General features: G+C 41.4%; 1 protein-coding gene across 1 annotated transcript in view; it reads right to left on the bottom strand.

Annotated features, from left to right (window-relative positions):
• Positions 1 to 20532, bottom strand: part of PDE3B (phosphodiesterase 3B) — a 1361488-nt gene that overhangs the window by 619282 nt on the left and 721674 nt on the right. Inside the window, exon 6 of the mRNA XM_069223694.1 lies at positions 3228 to 3441. Coding sequence (XP_069079795.1) covers positions 3228 to 3441 — 214 coding nt within the window. The remainder of the gene's footprint in view (positions 1 to 3227; positions 3442 to 20532) is intronic.

The following is a 20532-nucleotide window of genomic DNA, read 5'->3' as shown; positions in this document are numbered from 1 at the left end:
GGAAGCCCCAGATTAAACTTTTGATGCAGATATCACTGTGTCTAACATCAACGTGTGAAATCTGGTCACTACATGCTTTTTGTTGTGCGACTATCCGCTTTTGTGTTTCTCCTGCTGTGGCAGCCTTTGAAGAGGAAAGAAGGGGAAAATAAAGTATACACTTCAAAAAAGCAGAGCCCCAACAAAAAAACTTCAAAGACTCTGACCCTAAATCACATTAGGTGTCTGTAAAAGGACTACAAGAAGGAGAGGTTGGGACTTGAAAATGTGTCATCTGCCAAGCTACAAGATGGGCTATGTGGTAAGAGGAAGCTCTGCAAGATTTAGGACTGTGACCAGGACATGGCCCAACTAATAGTTTTGTCTCCCTGCTGGGGAGGGAACATCCCCAAAGGGAACCAAGACCACCTGCCCTTGAGCCTGGAGCTCCAGTGGTTGTCAAGACCAGTGTGCCCCGTGAGGAAGAGGAAAGCACTGGGGGGAGCAAGAACCAGTGGGGAGCCCTACCAAGAAGACTCCCTGTGTGAGGATACAGCTGTGCACCAATTGGGTTGTTGGCTGTTTGCAGAATTGTTTCAGCGGCCAATGTATGACAAAAAAGGGCCGCCATAGACTCAGCCATGCATCAAGTGCCATGAAGGGAGTGCCAAGCCTGTACTGCCTCATTGTGGGACCCTGTATGCCGGGAGGCCGCCACCGCAGAGCTAGGGATTACACCTGAGAAATCTGCACTGGGTTCTTAAGTGCTGCGGCAAAACTGTATGCCAGGAAGGTCTGCTGGTACTAACTTTACCAAGAGTTTGGGCCACTGCGTGGGAAAAGAGGCTTCGACCAGAGGCCTGAGCCTGCACAATGAGCTCGGCCTCTGACTGGCCCCCAAGAACAGTGGAGTACGTCAAGGAAAACATCCTATCTTTGCTGGGCTCCAGTCACGAGATTGTAGACTGAATTCCCCCTCTGCCTCCCAAACCGTCCTCCCCACCCCGTGTGGGGAAGACTGACTTACTGCATCTTCCGAAGCTAGGAGCATCTTCTATCATTGGGGAAAACATTTATCAAGAGAAAGTCTTCTGCTGCTGCGTGTACCACATTCAGGCCAAATTCTCTGAAAATGGACCTGAGATTGTGAGTGTTGCGGTCAGGGCACCCGCTGAAACACTTTGTGCTGCAGGAGTGGGTAAGATTGGAATCAGGCCTGTTTGGCCACAGGGGAGTTACTTCTGAAAGTGCTCCAGCACCACATATAATTTTGACTAATTCTTAAAGAGTCAAAGAGTAACTTGATTAGAGCCTTCTAGTGAGCTTTCCCTTTATGCAGCCACCTGCAAATGGGAAATAAATCTGATCACATTGCAAGGAGAGAGTGGGACAGGGAACTATCAGATAAACACTAGAGCCCTGCCCTCAAGAGGATTGTATTGTTGCTTACAAATATTGTTATTTTATTGAATGCTGTAAGTTAGAAATAAAAACAAGTATTTGGCTGGACCTTGATTTATTGCTATTGCTGAGCGTACTTTTCGAGTTAGGAGTGGTGTCCACTAACCTGTATCTACATTTCCCCCCAAGTGGGAGCCCTTGACTGCTCACAGAGCTGCCAAGGAGACTCATGTGCAAAAGAAGAAGTTGGCCCAGTTGCTCAGGATCTATAGTAGGTTGGAACCCAGGACACCAGTAGTAAAAGCCTCAACCACTGCAGTTGGTCCTAGTAGCACTTGCATGCCCCTTGGCCCTCTGAAAGGGGTCCACTAAATAGTAAATGGCCAAGTCACCAGGTGTGAAGGCCTAGAAGAATAAGGTTCTATCTGTGTGGTCAATTAATCTCCATTGATTGCTATTTGTGATTGTGATCTTCCTGTGTATCAACCCCTGGTCAATTATCGCATCCTCCAGTATCACTTGCATTTTCTTCTACAATTATTCTGCTGCACCTGACCTGGCAGGGTCTCCATCAAAAGCAGGTATTGTCCTCTTTCAAACACTTCTAAATCGAATTTTAACACATATTTTGTATGAGATCAGTGCGTCATCTAAAGATTTTGTTCTTTTCCAAAGGAAATGTCATTTGGCTTCAAGGCATCCTTTTGGTTTTTCAATTCAATAGACTAAGTTATTACAAATCAAAAGCTGTCAATAAATTTTTCATATTCTGAGGATCCTCCCTCTCCTTACTTTTATTTTGATCTTTGTTCTACAAAGTAAAGTTAATAGATTTTTGTTTATATCTTTACCACTGTGTTTTGAAATGAAATGGAAGGGCTTTGCTTGCCTGTGCCCTTAACTACTTAGGTTTGCAAAATTAAGGGTATGTGTTTAGCTTTCTGCTGCAAAAGTTAGGCGTACAGTACTCAGCGGTTGTATGCTTCTGTTCTTTTTTTGACATCAACAAAACATCCCTTGGAATGGAATCAAATACTTCCCTGGATTCAAGTACTTGTAAATTATAGGCTGTTTAGCTTTTGGAGAAGAGTAGAATTACTAAAGATAGCTGTATCCATGGTCACTTGAGATAGTAAATCATGCCTGTGTGAACTTTCCAAAGCATCTATAAATCTAACTTATTAACTTGAACCACTGTAGATTGATGGAGGTGCATCTACAGAACACAGGAGGATACCTAAGAGAGTGCCCCAGGCACTGAGTAAATAGTCAAGACAAATCGCCCAAAAGCCAGGTTTTCAACCTGCATATTTTAAAAATTCATTTTCCAACTGGAGATAGAACAGGCGAGAGTTTGTCAGTTTCTGAACTCAATAAATAAGGCTTAGACACTACTGCATCTTAAGAGCCTGTGGGAAGCACAGGAAGAATGTTGTGAAGCATGCATAGACAAAAAAGGATGAGCTAATGACATTGATGTTTTACACCGGCATTCAGGATAACACACAGATATTTTGCAGAATACCATATCAGTGCATTTTAGCTGCTGCCTTCCTCTAAAATTTTCTAAATAATTCCTAAGAGATCAACTGAATTGCTATCTAAAACACAAATGTTGCTCTTTATACAAGCAATATTCAGACAGCAGTTAGATTCAACACACTTTACAGCAGTTTTACTTCACCATACACTAGTGTTAAGTCAATAAATTATATGATGGCATTCAAAAAAGTAATATGATCACGTTTGAGGCGTATGTGTTTAGGCCTAGTCTGCCTAATTCAATAAACATAAATAACACTAATAACAGATTTAAATAATGAGTAAACAATTTTCGTTTCCGTTACCTGTGGCATATATGGCTTGCAGCAGAAATCCTGAGTGGTTGCTGAAAATCCAGAGAACTGAAATTATATCCATGAGGTTTATGTAAAGTGACACTTGGCTTAGTAAGAAAGTCAGCAGTATCTGGGAATTCTACAGGTGACCGGTGTACCTGTGATCCACTTGCTGCAGGCACATGGTTGGGAGAATTCACTGGGCTCAAGCTAGGGGACATACCTACAAAATAAAGAAAATGTGTCAGTCTAGCAGCAAGCCATACCTTCGTATCTATGACAAGACTTACATTTATGTTGTAAAAGACTCAATTGCTCTTGCTCACCAGCCCTGCTTTATATAAATGAAAATTAAAACTGTCCTAGTGCCACTCCCACTGCTTAACCAAAGTATGTTGACTGGCAATCCCAGCAGTTTAATGCATCCAAGAATACCACATTTTTTACTACAAATGAGAACAAGAGGCTAAACCCCTACATAAGGAATTTGTTAGAAATGGGGTCTCTAGTTGCCAGTGGTTTGCACCCTGTCCAAGTGGGGACCCTCACTCTAGTCAGGGTAAGGGAGTCACACAACTAAGATAACCCCTACTCACCCACTTAGGAGCTTGGCTCAAGCAGTCAGGCTTATCCCCGAGGAAATTTGCAAAGTATTTGTTGTCACACACACACACACACACACACACACACACACACACACACACACACACACAGGAACACCATGAAAACACCACAAAAGTACTCCACACCTGTTTAGAAAAATAGGCAATATTTATCAGAGTAAAACACCACAAACATCCAACATGCACCAATGAAGATAAAAAATTTCAAAGATTAAATCTAAGTATAGCAATTAGAAACACAATGGCTCCAACTGGGGCTATCAAGACATCTTGACAGAGTTGTTCCCGTCAGGGAAGTGTGAGGGAGTGCGGCCCAGTCACCGAGTGGCATGGACACCAAATACAGTACCGTAGAAAATAAGTAAACAAAGATGCTGCACGGAGTCGGGGAAGTGAGGTGAGGCATCACTGGAGCCAGTGCGGTGTCGGTTCCATACTGCTACCGGGAGGTCAGGTGTCAATTCCTTACTGCTAGGCAGGGGATGTGAAGTGTTGGTTCCTTACGACTGAAGGGGAGGTGATGCAGCATTTGTTCCTTACGATCAAGCGGGGGGGACGATGAATCTGGCAGGTCAAGATCCGAGGCATCGCCTTTGCTGTGTTGCGATCACCCCATGGGGCCACTGGTGCTGCAGCAGAGTCAGGTGTCACGGACTTCAGTGACATGGTGGGACTCTTGCTGTGGAGGGACTTCGAAGGCGATGTGGCGGCATCTGGCCTGCAGCGTCAGACACAGTTGTTGCACTCAGCGGGGACCATGGCTCAGTTGCAGGCAGCAGTGTGGAGTCACAGCGGTGCTGGTTCCAAAGTCACTCTGGAGTCTAGGTGCTTGGTTTCTTCTTGGTTGCATCAGAACTCACTCCCAAGGACCAAGGAACTGGATTTGGCATCACATGGCAAGTCAGGACTCTCAGCAAGAGAGCCAGGGTGCTGGCACATGAAGTCTTTGATGGACCTAAAACTTCTTAACACGAGGCAAGCTCAGTCCAAGCCCTTGGAGAACCTTTGAAGCAGGAAGTGGAAAGCAAAGTCCAGCCCTTTCAGTCTCAGGACAGAAGGAGCAGGCCAGCAAAGCAAAGCAGAGTGGCAGACCCTCCTGTAGCATCCAAGCTCTTCTTCCTGGGTGAATGTCTTTAGTCCCAAAAGATTCCAACTTTGTGAGGTCAGCAGTCCAGTACTTATACCTATTTCTGCCTTTGAAGTAGGCAAACTTCAAAGAAAAGTCTTTGTAGTGCACAAGACCCTCCTTTTCCTGCCCTTGCCTCAGACACACTGCAGGGGGGTCGGAGACTGCTTCGTGTAAAGACAGGCACAGCCCTATTCAGGTGCAAGTGTCAGCTCCTCCCACTATTCTAGCCCAGGAAGACCTATCAGGATATGCAGGGTACACCTCAGCTCCCTTTGTGCGACTGTCCAGGGTGAATTCAAAAACAGCCCAAACGTCATCCTGACCCAGATTTGTATTTCACAGACAGGCAGAGGCACAGAATGGATAAGCAAGAAGATGCCCACTGCTTAAAAGGGGCATTTTCAATCTCACAATTTAAAAAACAACTTAAACAAAAGATGTATTTTTAAATTGTGATTTCAGTGACCCCAAACTCCATACCTCCATCTGCTCCCAATGGGAGTTTACACTTAAAAGATATGGCAAGGAAATCCCCAGGTTACCATATGGGAGAGATAGGCCTTGCAATAGTGAAAATCAAATTCAGCAGTATTTCACTGCCAGCACATGTAAACCACACCAGTACATGTCTTACATTTTAAATGCACTAAACCCTGCCCATGAGGCTGCCTTTGGCCTTCTCTGTGATTACTTACATGCAGTAAAAGGTAAGGGTTGGGCCTGGCAAGTGGGTGCCCTTGCCAAGTCGAAATGGCAGGTCTGAGACATGGTCCCAGGGCTACGCATGTGGGTGGCACAATAAGTGCTGCAAGCAGACTAGCAGCATTTGATTTAAAGGCCTTGGGCACACATGGGGCCCTATACTAGGGATTTACTGGTAAATTGAATACGCTAATCATGGATTAACCAATCACCAATACCATTTATACCGAGAGCACTTGCACTTTAGCACTGGTTACCAGTGGGAAAGTGACCAGAGGCCTAAAGCCAGCAAAAACTAAATTCAGCACAGGATCAAAAACAGGAGGTCAGAAGCCAAAAGACAGGGGAAACCATGCCAACGGCTGACAGATCTAACAGAATGCAACAACAACAAAAAAAAGAGTAGACTAGTAAATATTACAAATATGTAAGTCATCCATTATCTACTCTCTCCTTTATACTTGTCACAGTCCTTACACAGAAGAAAGTCAAGCAGTAGTAGCTCCCAAGCCACCATTATCACCCAGAATCAGTTCAAGTGTTACAAACCTATGCTACGACACTAGACGCCCGGCTCCCCCTACGCAGGCAAAACAATTTGACTTGTTTGAGATGATCCTTCCCTACAATCAGTAAGGTTTGCAAATGCATTTTAATACCCAATAAATTAAATCTTTCTCTTAACATTTAGTGCATAATAAGTCATCCTTAGCCATACAATATTAAACTGTTCTGGATTTACAGATCCAGGTGACGCTAGTGTATATAAAAACAAAATATCCAGCTACGGCTGCTGTGGCCTGACATACACCCCATGGTGGTGAAGTGGCCCCTCGTGCCCATTAAACAGAATAGACACAGGCTATGAATCATTAACAATCAATACCCGACCTCTACACGTAATAGTAGATTGATTAGGTTCACAGGGCAATAGACAACAACTATAAATAATTTGTACAACCCAAACTGTGTCCTACTATCTTTTTCAGATTGTGGTTACCAGTAAAAAACATAGTGGGAGCCAGACCTTTGGAGCAGCGACCTGGGTGGGTGTGAAAATGGTACACTGTTTGCATATACAATAATGCATATTGTACATACAGTAATAGATATAATGCAACCCCAGAACCTGTCAGATGGTAATTTCTAATCCATGGCATAGAACTAAAATAGAGTCGAGAGAATTTACAAAGTCTTCTACCAAGACATCTACAGGGCTACCACTGAAATAGGCATTTAACTAATGGTCCCGAAAAATGGCTATCACATTAAGTCAATTTAGGTCAAGAAACGTGATCTACAACTGCACACAACACAATCTAGACCCAAGATAGAAATGAGGCACATTGAGAGAAGTCAAGGGGCCCTGACCTGTGGTGTTCTTAAAAATAACACTCATGAAATATGCTAAGCATGGGTTTTAAGCGAACTGGCTAGAATTTAAGGACAGAGAAGTAGTTCAGGAAACGCAGAAGTCTCCACAGTGTCACCCATAGAGCTGCATGGCACAAATGGAAGATGGCTGTAGCTCAAGCTGCAGGAAATCAGTTCTGAAACACACCAATCTATAGAGGAAGGGCACGAAAGCAGAGATCCCTTCCCCACCAGGTGAAGAGAATGGATAAAGATTAAATAAAGTACACATTAAAAGGATTTTGTTAACGTATTGCTTTTTGACTGAATTAAGTAGCCGCTCCTAGATCTCTAGAAAGGGACCGAGATTTGCAAAGGTTAGCTACTCAGCAATCATGCACTCAACTTTCTCCTCTCTCTTCACAGTCAGCTTGGTTTTCTTCTGAAGTATGTGCAGCAGGTCCAAGAACCAGATCTGACAAGGCCTAGATGGAGCTAGCAAAACAACCAACCAACCTCTTGGCCTCTCTACTATTTTGGAGCACTCTTAGAAACAGCAGAGTTTGAGTAAAAGTATACAAAAATGCCCACATCTAATAGGACATTAGACCATTGTCTAGGTATCCAGGCTGAACTGAGCTTGCAAACGAGTGGCCAAGTGTTCTATGGGTGGACAAGGCAAACATGCAAATGTCTTGGTCATGAAAGCCTGTTAGTCCCAGGCTAGACACAGGACCAGGGGACCACTCGTACCAGTCTCTGGGTCCATGTCTGGATCCTTCAAACTGGACTTCTTAAAAGGTTGCAGGCTGGGGTTTTAATCTACCAGCCTATGCCGCTTACCTGAAGGTCCTGCTGGAAAGATAGAGTAGAAGATTAGGCCTGGAAGATAATGTAGGACCAGCAAATACAGCGAAGGCAAAGGGGTGTGTGCTTGGGGATCACCCTCAGAGGTCCTAGGGCTTGAGTCATTAGAGAAAGATGGCCTACACTTTGGTTACTTATGCTGCACATCTAGGAAGGAGTCTGAGAGACCTGCAAAGTCCACTAACCCTGAGGAGAGAAAAGGTGAGATTATTTGGAAAGGGTCAGAGTCCCAAGAAGATAGTCCACTAATGCCAAAGGAGATGAAATCCTCTCAATACATGAGAGATCAGTGCTTGCTCCTGTTTCTCAAAGATCTAGACCCATGGAGATGATAGGGGTCACAACTCTTTGGTGCTGTGTGCCCTTGATGTCAGGCAATCTACCAACAAGATTACAGACTATGGTTTTCTGAGAGGCTATAAGGACCATAATTTGGTTCTGTTGAGGGGCTTGATTGAGTTCCCGAAAACTGGGGTATCTCAGCTAGTTTCCTGGACTTTTGATGTGGCAAGTTTCCTCATCTTGCTGCACCCTGTCTTCCCTTCAAACTTCATGTGCAGAGCACAGGAGACAACAGGAATGGAAGCGGCAAGAAGTGGGACTATCAGGTAAAATTGGGACTATGTCACAGACTGCTGACAGGAGGTGCTGGGCTCACACCTAGTGCAAATCTACTGTAATAAACTTGATACGCACAACTGAGCCACACACATGGATACAGTCTTGCTCCACCTCTTAGCACAAAAAGACCCACAGTAAAGCGCCCAAGAGTAGACAATGAAACCCCACTTCAGCAAAATGGTAGCTTGGACCCAGACAAGGAGTTGGGTTTCACTTGACGTTCCAACAAGCTCTCTGTGGGGAGTCTGTTGTATTGAGGAAGTCTCAGCAATAGAGATGGTCATGTAATTAATCTTGATCGACCAGGACAACAGGATCAGGCCGAAAGAATTTGTCCTTGGCAGAATACTGTCACTTTACTTGGGTTTTCTTTGATTTCCTGCTCCTGGACTAATCAAGGCTTACGCAAAGTCAGTTATACATCACTATGATTATGCAAATGACCAGGCATTCAACAGGGGGGCTTGAGCCATTTGTCTACATCCATTGAGGGTAACCTCTAGATGGTAGACATAAGGCCCTTGGGGAAGAGTGTCTCTGTACCCAGCCAACAGAAAAAATTATTTAGCACTGAGCTCCGTGGCCAAAACTTTAACTATGTCCCAACCGTTTCTTAGTAATGAAATCAAATGATAGGCACATGCATCCTATGCAAGTAAAGTGGTTCCAAAGGGTCCTCATTTTAATGGCTGCTTACTAAGAGGAGTCACACATTAGTTGACTCTAAATAAAACAACAGATGCACAGGCTATGCAGAGCAGATCATGTAAATGGACAGCAATCATTTAATAGTAGCTTAAAACCACAGTTAAGTAGAATATGCAACAACAGCTCAAGGCACAAGATGATGGATTGGATGAAAATCAATTAAAGAAATATTCTGAAAAAACATCAAGTCACTGAGTAGACCCCAACCTTAGGAACTAGGTAAGTGCAAGAAATCCACGCAGTTCAATGGAAAAATGAAAAACTCATGTGCATACCTAAACGGATGGGTGAATTACTTCATGTGATGTACATGTTATGAATAGTTTTAGCACTGAATTAAGACAGAAGAGCATTCTCCCTCCAACATCGGGTGGGAGGATAACTAGAAGATTGCAACTGGAAAATAGTCAGCTCACTATACAGGGGTACTGGACATCCTTTGCAATATGGTAATAAAATCAGTGCATTGAATACATGTTAGAACACAGGATGATAAATCACAGTGGATTAGGTCAAAGAGAAACATCTCAGTCAGCATGTTTTTTTAGCAATTGCACAAATATTTACAAACTATTACAGGGCACCTCTACATGTACTGAACCTGAGAGGGAACATAGGGGCTGTGGCGGGTGGCTGAAAAACCTTAATTTATCACATATTGCGGATCTAGAAATAGTAGAATACTTACTGAAAAGTTTTTTTGTTTTTTTAAAAAACACCAACGTGAGATAAAGGTATCTAAGCACTGTGTAGGATAAAAACATGCAGACATAAACAAACATGTTACCAAAGGATACTCAGACCTAGAGCAACCAGTATACAAAAACAGGTTACAGAGGTATGGTTACAGCAGTTATAGCTGATTCAGGATTGCTATAGTAGTTCAAAGCAGTTCTCTTCATACAGTCATTTCAGTTATTGTATCACATATCTTTCTAAAAGTAGAGATTTCAAGTTGACGTACAACAATAGCTCAGTGGATGAGATAAGGTGGCACTGGGGACAAATGCAGCATGGACATTTGGCAGGATCACCTTGGCTCCCAGCAAAACTCTTTCAAATACGGTCTATAACTGTGGAGTGTCACATGCTTAGGTGTTTTAGGAAATACTATCAGCAGATAAACATGACAATGAGATGCTCAGAAAAAAAAGTAATTCCAACTCCACACTGAAAATTCAAATTGAAGAACTAGTGAAGGTCCTAAAACGGCATAATTATCACAACCCTATTCCTCCTAAACTGAATGGGATTCATGCAGCATAGATTGATCATGTTCCATCAACAGGCTTTACAACTGCCTTATTTGGGCTGATAACAGGGTCCTAGCTAGTGCATCACTACCCATGGATAAACTGCTGTCATCACAATTCATATTTAAAGTATAGGCTAAGATGATCTCTAGGCCATCTTTGCCAAACTGTGAGAAAGTATTTTATATTTCCATCACTGAGATTAAGAGTACACAAAATGCTTCTGCTGTTTTTCAATTGGCGGGGGACAGAAATAAAGAGACAAAGTTGCCCCTTTTCCTCTGCTATTTGTATTAGCAGTGGAGCCAATAGTATAATGTATTAGAATGGGTGCACTGGGTGGTTTGACGTTTCCACTGTGGAACCAGAAGCAAGTAATGTAGCTCATTGTATGCAGATATGTTACAGAAGGCAGTGGACATGCGGTAAACAGGCCCCTGATTACTAGATACATTTACAGTACATGGAAAACACTTAGGCTTTCTTATTATTAAAGAACATCCATCTTATCCCCCTACAAGTGGACGGTGGGGTAACTAGAGAGTTTCACACTAACAACTATAATTCTATCTGCATTTTACCCCCAGTTCCATCTTGACCACTGACTCCATTTTGTGCTTAGCTTTAAAAACCATCATATTGGTGGTGCAGGTATTTTTTGTGCACAACTTATGCAACAATTTTTTTGCTCCTTTCGCTCTCTTTCTCACCAAGGCAGGGGGACTGAGGGAGAGATCAGGATGTACCAGAGAATGTTTATGGTATGGCAGGGAACCGTTCGGTCTTACATATCTTAGATTACAATGTAATCCTCTCAAAGAGATTGTTGACAAGCTAGAGAAAATGTTATCATCATGGTGTAATAAGGGGCTAATTTTGGATCTGGAGTTCAAAATACATTTTAACCCTTATCCTACGTCACCGTGTATATATACTTTACCCAAATTGTATAAAAGTAAGACCTCGCCACCAGGCAGACCCATAATATCGGGGATAGGAGCGCCCACTGAAAGGCTATCTGAATTTATTGACCATTATTTGCAGCCTGTTCTGAAGAATATTCCTTCATATCTACAAGACACAAAGGATGTTCTCTTAAAGTTAGAGGATATGATTTGGACATCAGACATGACCTTGGTCACATTAGATGTATCCTCTCTATATACATGTATCCCCAGAGATAAGGGTTTACAAGCAGTGAGACAATTTTTCTGGTAGATCGGCATCCCATATGGAACACACTGAGATGCTTTTGTGTATGATTGAATTCATATTGGAGAACAATGTCTTTATTCATGAAGGACAATGGTTTAAACAGGCACAAGGAGTATCCATGGGTTCACGGTTTTCTCCATCCTATGCAAATTTGTATATGTTTTTTTTTTAGGCAATACATGTTTGGAAAGAGGGCCCCTCCTGCCCTGACTGAAAATATCTTTTTTGGGGGAAGATACATTGATGATGTATTAATGATTTGGACTGGATCAGAACAACTATTAGTGGAATTTTATGATTATATTAACATCAACATTTTCAATATACAAATGGCCTATGAATACAGTAAAAACGATGTCTGTTTTCTTGATTTGGATATATTCATTGAAGATGACAAGATTCATACGAGAATTCACCGCAAACCAACAGCCTGTAATTAGATATTACATGCTGAAAGGGCTCACCCCAGAAATCAGATCTCAGCCATCCCTTTTGGGGAGACGACTAGGTTAAAAAGAAATTGCAGTGATTAAAATGTATGCAATATTGAATTGAATAACTTGAGAGATAGGTTTTTGCAAAGAGGTTATTCCAAACGCACCATAGGGGCAGCAAGGAAAAAGACTGACCAAGTAAGTAGAGCCACCCTATTGGGCCAACATACCAAAACGCAAGATGGTTCATTATATAGAACAGGGAATTTTTGCACAGCATATAGTCAGAACAGTCAAAGTATATATGGTATCTTATGTAAACATTGGAATGTATTACAGACTGACAACACTTGCGGGTTTACTTCCAGAGAGGCCAAGAATGATTCACAAAAGAGGCAAAACTATTAGAAATGAGGTGTGTAAAAGTTTTTTACCTCCTGTAATGGAACATGGCTCTCTGACAAAACTACTGGCTTCTATAGGTGTGGTAATTGCAATCTGGCACTGTACAAAACCTCTGAATTAAGCTACAATGGCAGTGCTAAATTAAAAATTTCCACTTTCATCAATTGTAATACTAAATTTGTGGTATATATATTGGAATGTGCATGTGGGCAAATATGTGTAGGCAGTACCATCAGGCCCTTAAATGAACAAATTCAGGAGCATATTAGAGCCTTGAGAAATTATGATACAGCTTCACAAGTAGTACGACATATTAATGAAAAACATCCAGGTACAGAGGTCCTTTTAGTCAAAAACATGGGCATAAATCATATTCCAATGAACCCTAGGGGGGGTAACAGAACACTTGACTTAAGAAAAAATTAAGCGAAATGGATTATTAAGTTAAGAACCATTGAATTGGGAATGAATCTGAATGATGAATTTTATCATTTTCTCTAAATATATGACCACTGTTCATTTGGTAAATACACACCAGATGAAATTAACTTACGTACTAATGGCAATGTCAATATGTTTGCACCTTGTGACTTATATACAGTATTGCCACCTAATGTACATCTTAGTGACACTTCTACTCTCTCCTTGTATGGGCACTTTTAACATACTTCGGCATGCATTTTGACACTGTCTTGTTCTATCCTCAGGTATATATAAACGCATATTGATACCTGTAGAAAGGTTCTTTTTTACGTACATTTTGGTCTGGGGTTATCTTTGTAAACCGCTTTTTATTAAAGGCTCTATATGTGGATATTTGAAAGTAGTTAAATTACTAGTGATATGTGGTAATGGTGTCTGGATTGGTTCCCTTTCCAAAAGGAATTGGTTATACATCATATAAAAATTGTTTGTTAGAAGTCAAAAATGGCCGCTGGGTCTTTGTTTAAAAAACGGTTAAGTCCTTTTTTTTTCTGTTTATGGTTTAGTTGTATATAGTTTTAGTGTTTAAAGATGTCCGCCTGTTTTTTTTTGGGTGATATGGAGAAGTCCTTTTTCTTTATCCATAATATACTTTACCGATTGCGAGCGCGATAATTGCAAAGCTCGCTCTACAAAATGGTTTAGTCCTTTCTCTTTGTTTATGATAGTCAAATATGATGTTAGTGTTTAAAGATGGTTGCCGTAGTTTCTTTGTTTATAATACACTCTGCCACTTGCAAGCGATAATTTTAAAGCTTGCGCTACGATTGGGTGCACGGCAACGCAGTCTCACTACTTAATTGCCGGTTCTAACGTTCGGGCGAGACGCTCGTACATACTATTTGGTGCTAATTCGGGGGAAAGGAAAAACCTGAATACAGATGCTGACTATTACTACAGGTAAGATAATATTGGCTGTTTGAGACATTATGATGATGTTAATATATTGATTATGTTAGAAAGTAGGTTGAGGTACAGGGGAGTTGGTATAGTTGTTTGTATTGAAATACTTTGTCCTTATTGACTAGACTTTATCCCCTCTTTTGTTGTCTTAAAGGGGAACTATGGTTTAAGCCTAGAATGTTATTGGGCGAGTAGCATTCTCAACTATGAGGCTAATTATGGATCTGGTGTTGGGATCCATGTATTTAGGTGTTATTGTTTTTTTTTTTTAAAGAGTATAGGTTGGTGATTAATTCTGGGGGATTCAATTGTTGTGGTTACAGGTTATAAGGGACATTCAGACTATGCTGTCTCCTAGTTCAGACCAGAAAGATGGAAGGAAGTTGTTAATAATACTATGTGGGCTGCAATCTGAAGAGATCAAGAGATGGGTTCTTTTATTAAACCCAGGTCAGTAAGGGTGATATTATAGTTGATACCAACATGTCCAGTCTTTTAAAGTAAAGGAGGATAATGGAGTCTTTCTTTTCTTTTTCGATAGTCCCAAAGGGGGATACGAGGTCGAGTGCCATTTGAATGGTTAAGGTACTTATTTATAATAGATAGCACCTATACTCAGGTGTGTCACGGGGTTACGCCGGACCTAAATGAGCTTAGTGTTTCTGAATCCTTAACTCACAGGTGCTGCATGCCATACAAAATAACATTTTCATGGTTTTACAATCTCAACATTCGGTTGTACTCGGGGTGTTCTATGCAACCTTTTCTCTCTGACAATATCTAACATTCAGTGACAATGGATACATGGTCTTGGTCTTCTTTTTCTTGTAATTTATAAGTTGTCACATTATAATTATGGTGATGGTGTGGTGATTCTATTTATTTTTCTTTTAATAAAATATATATATTTTTTTTAACAAAAAATAGATTATATATTTTTTATAAACAATGTATGTATATGTTATAATGGTATGTTGTTTATTATGATTTTCTCAGCCTTGAAGTCCGGTTTGGACGAAACACGTGTCGGCTGATGGTCTTTGTATTTTGTATTTATTTATGTATTGTTTGTATTACATTTGTATTTCTGTGATATTTTTATGTATATAAAATTCTCTTCTTTTTGGCATCATTGTCTTTTCACATATTCTTTTTGTATGTTTGTATATTTATTCTTTGTTTGGATGATATTAGTACCAACACCAGTCTAAGAAACACTCTGATGGTTTAATTTATGGTTTCTTTCCAACATGACTTATAAGACAATATTTGTTTTTAAACTTTGGATATATTGAGCTTCTTGGTGTGCTCCACTAATCTTGTGTTTGTTCGGTCTTGGGAGCACACCTTGGGATGTGGCCAATCTCTAAATGTGCTCTTTCGGCACAGACGTGGTACAGCCAAGCGTTTGAACAACAACGTACTCAATGGGAGGGGGAAGTTTCTAGACTTCTCCTCTCCAGCTTGTTTAAAGTATTAAGAGGAAGCTTGATGACCGCGGTTAGAAATAACTCATTTCCAGGAGGGGACGCCTTGCTCAGATCCCATTATGTGTAGTTCTCTCTTTCTGCGGTCATTTGGGTTCACAACTTGAAGCTGGCAAAGAGATGATGTCACTGTCATGCCCATGGTGATGCATTTGTAATTCTTATTTTTAGCTTTGCATTGTGCATGAATATATACTCACTACATATAGATATATTCTCCATGGTAGGAGTACTGTATTTTCTTTGTTTGTTTCTATGATCATTATTATTCTACTGCTGTGATTATTTTCAGAAGTGTATTTGTGTTGCTGCATTTGACCTAAAAGCTTTCCCTGTACGAACCTTGAGAAGTACCTTAATAAATTCATTACTCAGACTAAGAGTGCTGCATTGTTGGCATTCCTTTCATTTTGTCCTCTCTCAGTCTGAAGTATAGCAGAACTCTTTGGCATAGTCGGAAAGGTTGAAAAGGGTAAGATTTAAAAGTGAAATATGTTTATCAAAAAGTCAAAAGCAGTTTCACAAACCATTCCTAAAATTGCATCTGAGATTCCAGGGTAGATCAAAGAACCGTATAATGCTTTGGCGAACTAGTGGTCTTGTTTTTTGGGGCTTTCTGAGGGCCTGGGATGAACGTCTTTGGGACACAGAGCCCCAAAATGTGCTTCTATATTTTAAAAAGGTACCTTTTGAATTAAGTGGTGATTTATCTATTTTAGGGCGGCGAGGGTGGATACTGCTCTCTGCCTAAAGAAAAATGCATGACAAATGCAAGCAGTTAGAACAGGAGACTCAGCAACTGAAAAGGTAGTTAGTTGAAACAAAAAAATATTGTAACTATGCTGTCTTCTCAGAAGAAGCTATTGCAAGATAAGGCCAATACCTATCTGTCCATGGCAGAGAAAGCCATTGTCAAAGATATGCTGAACAAATTTCAGAAACACAGCAGTAAAATAAATCAAAAGAAAGTAAATTTAGCAATTGCCAAGGCAGGATTAGATTGGAACACAAATATATGGGAAAGCACTGATTTTTCAAATTCCTGGGATGAAGAGGTTAAACAAAGGTGGAGGCCAGTGCGAGCTAGATGAGCCAAGAGTGGTTCACGCACAGCCCATATTGAGACAAAAGATTCAGGGCACTCCACAGAACCCAGGTGGAACTGAAATGAATTCTATAGAAGATTACACTCAACAAGAAGTTAATGATCTTATGGACAGATTTTAAAAGAAAAGTGGGGAAGAACTGGTTACGTGGATGGTAAGGTTATTTGACACTGGTGCTTCAGTGGTGATATTAGATTCAGGAGACTCAAGGAAGTTTTGTACTCCTAGTACTGGCCCCCTTAGTACAAGAACAATTCAGGAGTTATGGGAATCAAGGAGCGACCAATTTATTATAATTGGTAGTCACTGGATGTAATCAAAAATACTACAGTCACAGACTGCCCGCCAAATGATAAGCCTTGGTACACATTAAGAAATGCTATGCAAAGAATTAAAGTAAGTATGAAAACTGCTATTCTATTAGTTGAGGCTCACAATTTGTTAGAGGCTCCACTGACCAGTTCAGTGTGAAATAAAATAATTTGTGTTGCTCCTCCTGCTTACAAGCAAGTAATAATGTCTCTCCTAATTAATCAGACAGGGCAGAGAATAAAAGATGTGCTGGAGGCAGTTCGCGAGCTAGGAGAGCTCGAAGATTGGAGCAAACCAGAGAGAGCCTTGAGGTTTGTAGGTCACACAGACAACAACTGAGTATCTAAGAGAGATTTGTTCATGGCATTACTGAAGGATGGTCTCAGTAAGGAGCAGACTGATGGAATAGACACCGAAAGCCTGTGGGAGATGTACTGTAAAAGTGGCCTGGACCGAAAAGAAGGTAGCAGGCAGATTCACAAGTAAGGTAATAAACAAGTAACTCAGAGTAAAGCACAGAAGCAGGAGGAGGGAAAGGGAGAAAGATTGAGACAGCGAGGGGTTAAACGTTAAAAGCAGGAAAGGAGGAGAGCCTGTTCGCAGATATGAAAGCATATATCCAGACCTTATTTGGGCAAACATTGACAGGTTTAAATCAGACTAGGAAACTGGCCAAGCTCCCGTACAAGGGATGGGCTTGTAAAGATTACAGACCCCATGTTGATTTAGAAAAACACTGGAAACACAAAAATGTGAAAAGAGTCCGAGCATTAGTTGGCACCGGAGCGGAGGCCTCTTTAATTTATGGAAATCCTAAAAAGTTCACTGGTCAGTCCTACACAATCATAGGGTTGGCTGGAAAACAAACCCATGCCATGCAGACTACTGTTCAAATGAAAATAGGGCAAACGCCAAGAGAAAGAAGAGAATACACGGTTTCGATTGTTCCCCTTTTAGAATATATACTGGGAATTAACATTTTAAAGGGGTTGACTTTGTATTTGAATGATGATTGTTATAAATTTGGCTCAAAGAGATACATTTCAGTGGCAATAATAAGGGGGGTTCATCTGAAGATTCCCCCAGTGACCATGCCCCCAGAAACCAAGGTAATCCACTTGATGCAGTATCACATCCCAGGAGGGCATGATGAAATTAGTAAAACCATCCAACAAAAGATTGAGGCTGGTGTAATATCTCCAACCACCACTGAATGGAACAATCCTCTGTGGCCTGTGCGCTATAGAATGACCATTGATTACCGCGAGTTAAATAAACATTGACAGCTGCAATCCCTGACACCATACTTTGATTGAAATACAGAAGCATTCAGCGACCTGGTATGCAACCACTGATATTGCTAATACTGTCTTTTCAATACCATTGGCCCCTGAATGTCAACAACATTTGCCTTTTCACATTTTGGCAGACAATTCCAAATGTTATCCTTGCATATGGGAAATATACATAGCCCCAACATCTGTTACAGATTGGTGGCAAAGCACCTGGATAAAATATCTCATTCCAGGAGTGCAACTGGCCCATTACATTGATGACCTGATGATTCAGGGAGAGACACAAGAATAAGTGCAGACTCAGTTGGAGTGGGTTGGGGAACTCTTGCAGAGTAAAGGGTAGATGATTAATACAGACAAGTCTCAGGGACCCTCTAAAAATATGAAATGTTTAGATTCAGTGGAATCAGGGACATAGAGAGGTGTTGCCGCTGGCAAAACACAAGATTTTAAGAGGTTGCAACTCCCCGCATTAAGCAGGAAACACAGCGATTCATTGAATTGTTTGTTTTTTGGAGACAGCATATTCCTCATTTGAGTCAGATACTAGCCCTTTTGTATAAAGCAATCCGAAAGAAGCATGAGTTTGAATGAGGTGAAAAGTAGCAATGTGCATTTGATTTGGGAAAGGAAGCAATTCAACATGCTTTAGACTTGTGGCCAGTACAGGAAGGAGACATTGAGTTGCATGTAACCGTTCAGGGGCAATAGCAATTTGGAGCATGTGGCATAAACAGGGAAGAACAAGGGTGCCCTTGGGTTTCTGGACTAAAAAGTTACCTGATGCTGGGGAGCAATATACTCCCTTTGAGAAACAGTTACTGGCATGCTACTGGGCTCTAGTGAATACTGAGCAAATGACCCTAGGTCATAATGTGATTTTGAGACCTGAGATTCCAATAATGCAGTGGGTGATGAGTTCACCTAAAACTCACCGTATAGGACATACATGCACAAGAAGAAAAGTATCATATGCTGGAAATGCTACATACATTCAGGGCCCGAGTGGGACGAGCAGGCACATCAGCTGTACATGAACGGGTGTCATAAGCCCCCGTGCCGGATGAGGAGTGAGTGCAGGAGGTATCGCAAATAAAAGAGTCACCAGTGAGAAAGGGGGTTCCATTTGAATCCTTGTCCCCGGAGGACAGGAAGCATGTATGGTTTACCAATGGTTCAGCCAAATATGTGGGGCCAAAAGACATTGGAAGGCAGCGTCACATAATCCAGTCACCAAAAAGCTGTTGACCACTACAGGAGAAGGGAAGAGTAGTCAATATCCAGAATTGTATTCTGTGTAGCAGGCATTGAAACAAGAATTGTCTGGAACTTGACACATTTATACCGATTCTTGGTCCACTACCAATTGGTTAGCCACCTGGCTTCCCACATGGCATGTACATAACTGACAAATTCATTCCAAGGAGGTGTGGGGCAAAGAATTGTGGCAGGAAATTTGGGAAATGATCGAGCAAAGTACTCTTACTCATTATCATGTACATGCTCACTGTTCCATTGATTTACTAGAATGCTAGATCAATCCCCTTGCAGACAACAAAGCCAAGTTCTCAGAGGCAGAAGTGTCGACACAAGATTCTCACTTGGCGCGGATAGCTAGATGGGCACACCAAAAATGTGGATGCCTGGGAGAGAAAGCCACTTACAGATGGGCAGAGACTAGAGGGATGCACATTTCCCTAGATTTTGTAAACATTTATCTTGCAATGTCCTATTTGTCAACACACACAACAGAGATCGGTCCCGCAAACTGTCAAAGGTCAGATGGGAAGGAAGCTACCAGAACAGATATGGCAAATTGATTACACTTGGCCACTACCCATTAGTCGCAGGTGTCAATACGCTTGCAGAGTAGTGGACACCTATTCTGATTACCTGATTGCGGTCCCCTGTAAAAGTGCCACTCAGTACAATACCATTAAAACTCTGGACCTGTTAATGTTATATTATGGAGTCCCACTCCAGGTCCAGCATGACAATGGGTCACACTTCAAAGGAAAATTGGTACAAGATTACTGTGTACAACATAACATTGAATGGATGAATCACATTCCATATTAACCACAAGCCTCAGAACTGATTGAGAGAATGAACGGCTTGGTTAAAGCCCCATTACGAAAACTGCCAGATGAAACGTTGAATAACTTAAGAGAGCATTTAAATGAAGCCCTCCAAATTTTGAACAGACGACTAACAAATGTTGGGACTCCCTTGAGAATGTTAATCCCCTCATTAAAGATACAACCTCATGTGGCAACCAACTCCATCATGTATTGGGAAATAAAACAAGGAGCCCTAGCTCCTTACAGAGCCACACCAGAATCTGCTGGTCTTAACCTACATGCATTAAAAGCTCACGCCTTGAAACCAAGAGACATGGCACTCTGTGAAACTGGTGTT

This window comes from Pleurodeles waltl, chromosome 3_1 (genome assembly GCF_031143425.1).
Source record: "Pleurodeles waltl isolate 20211129_DDA chromosome 3_1, aPleWal1.hap1.20221129, whole genome shotgun sequence".
Classification (NCBI taxonomy): Eukaryota; Metazoa; Chordata; class Amphibia; order Caudata; family Salamandridae; genus Pleurodeles; species Pleurodeles waltl.
The sequence above is the reverse complement of the archived record's forward strand: the minus strand, read 5'-3'. Positions and strand labels throughout refer to the sequence as shown.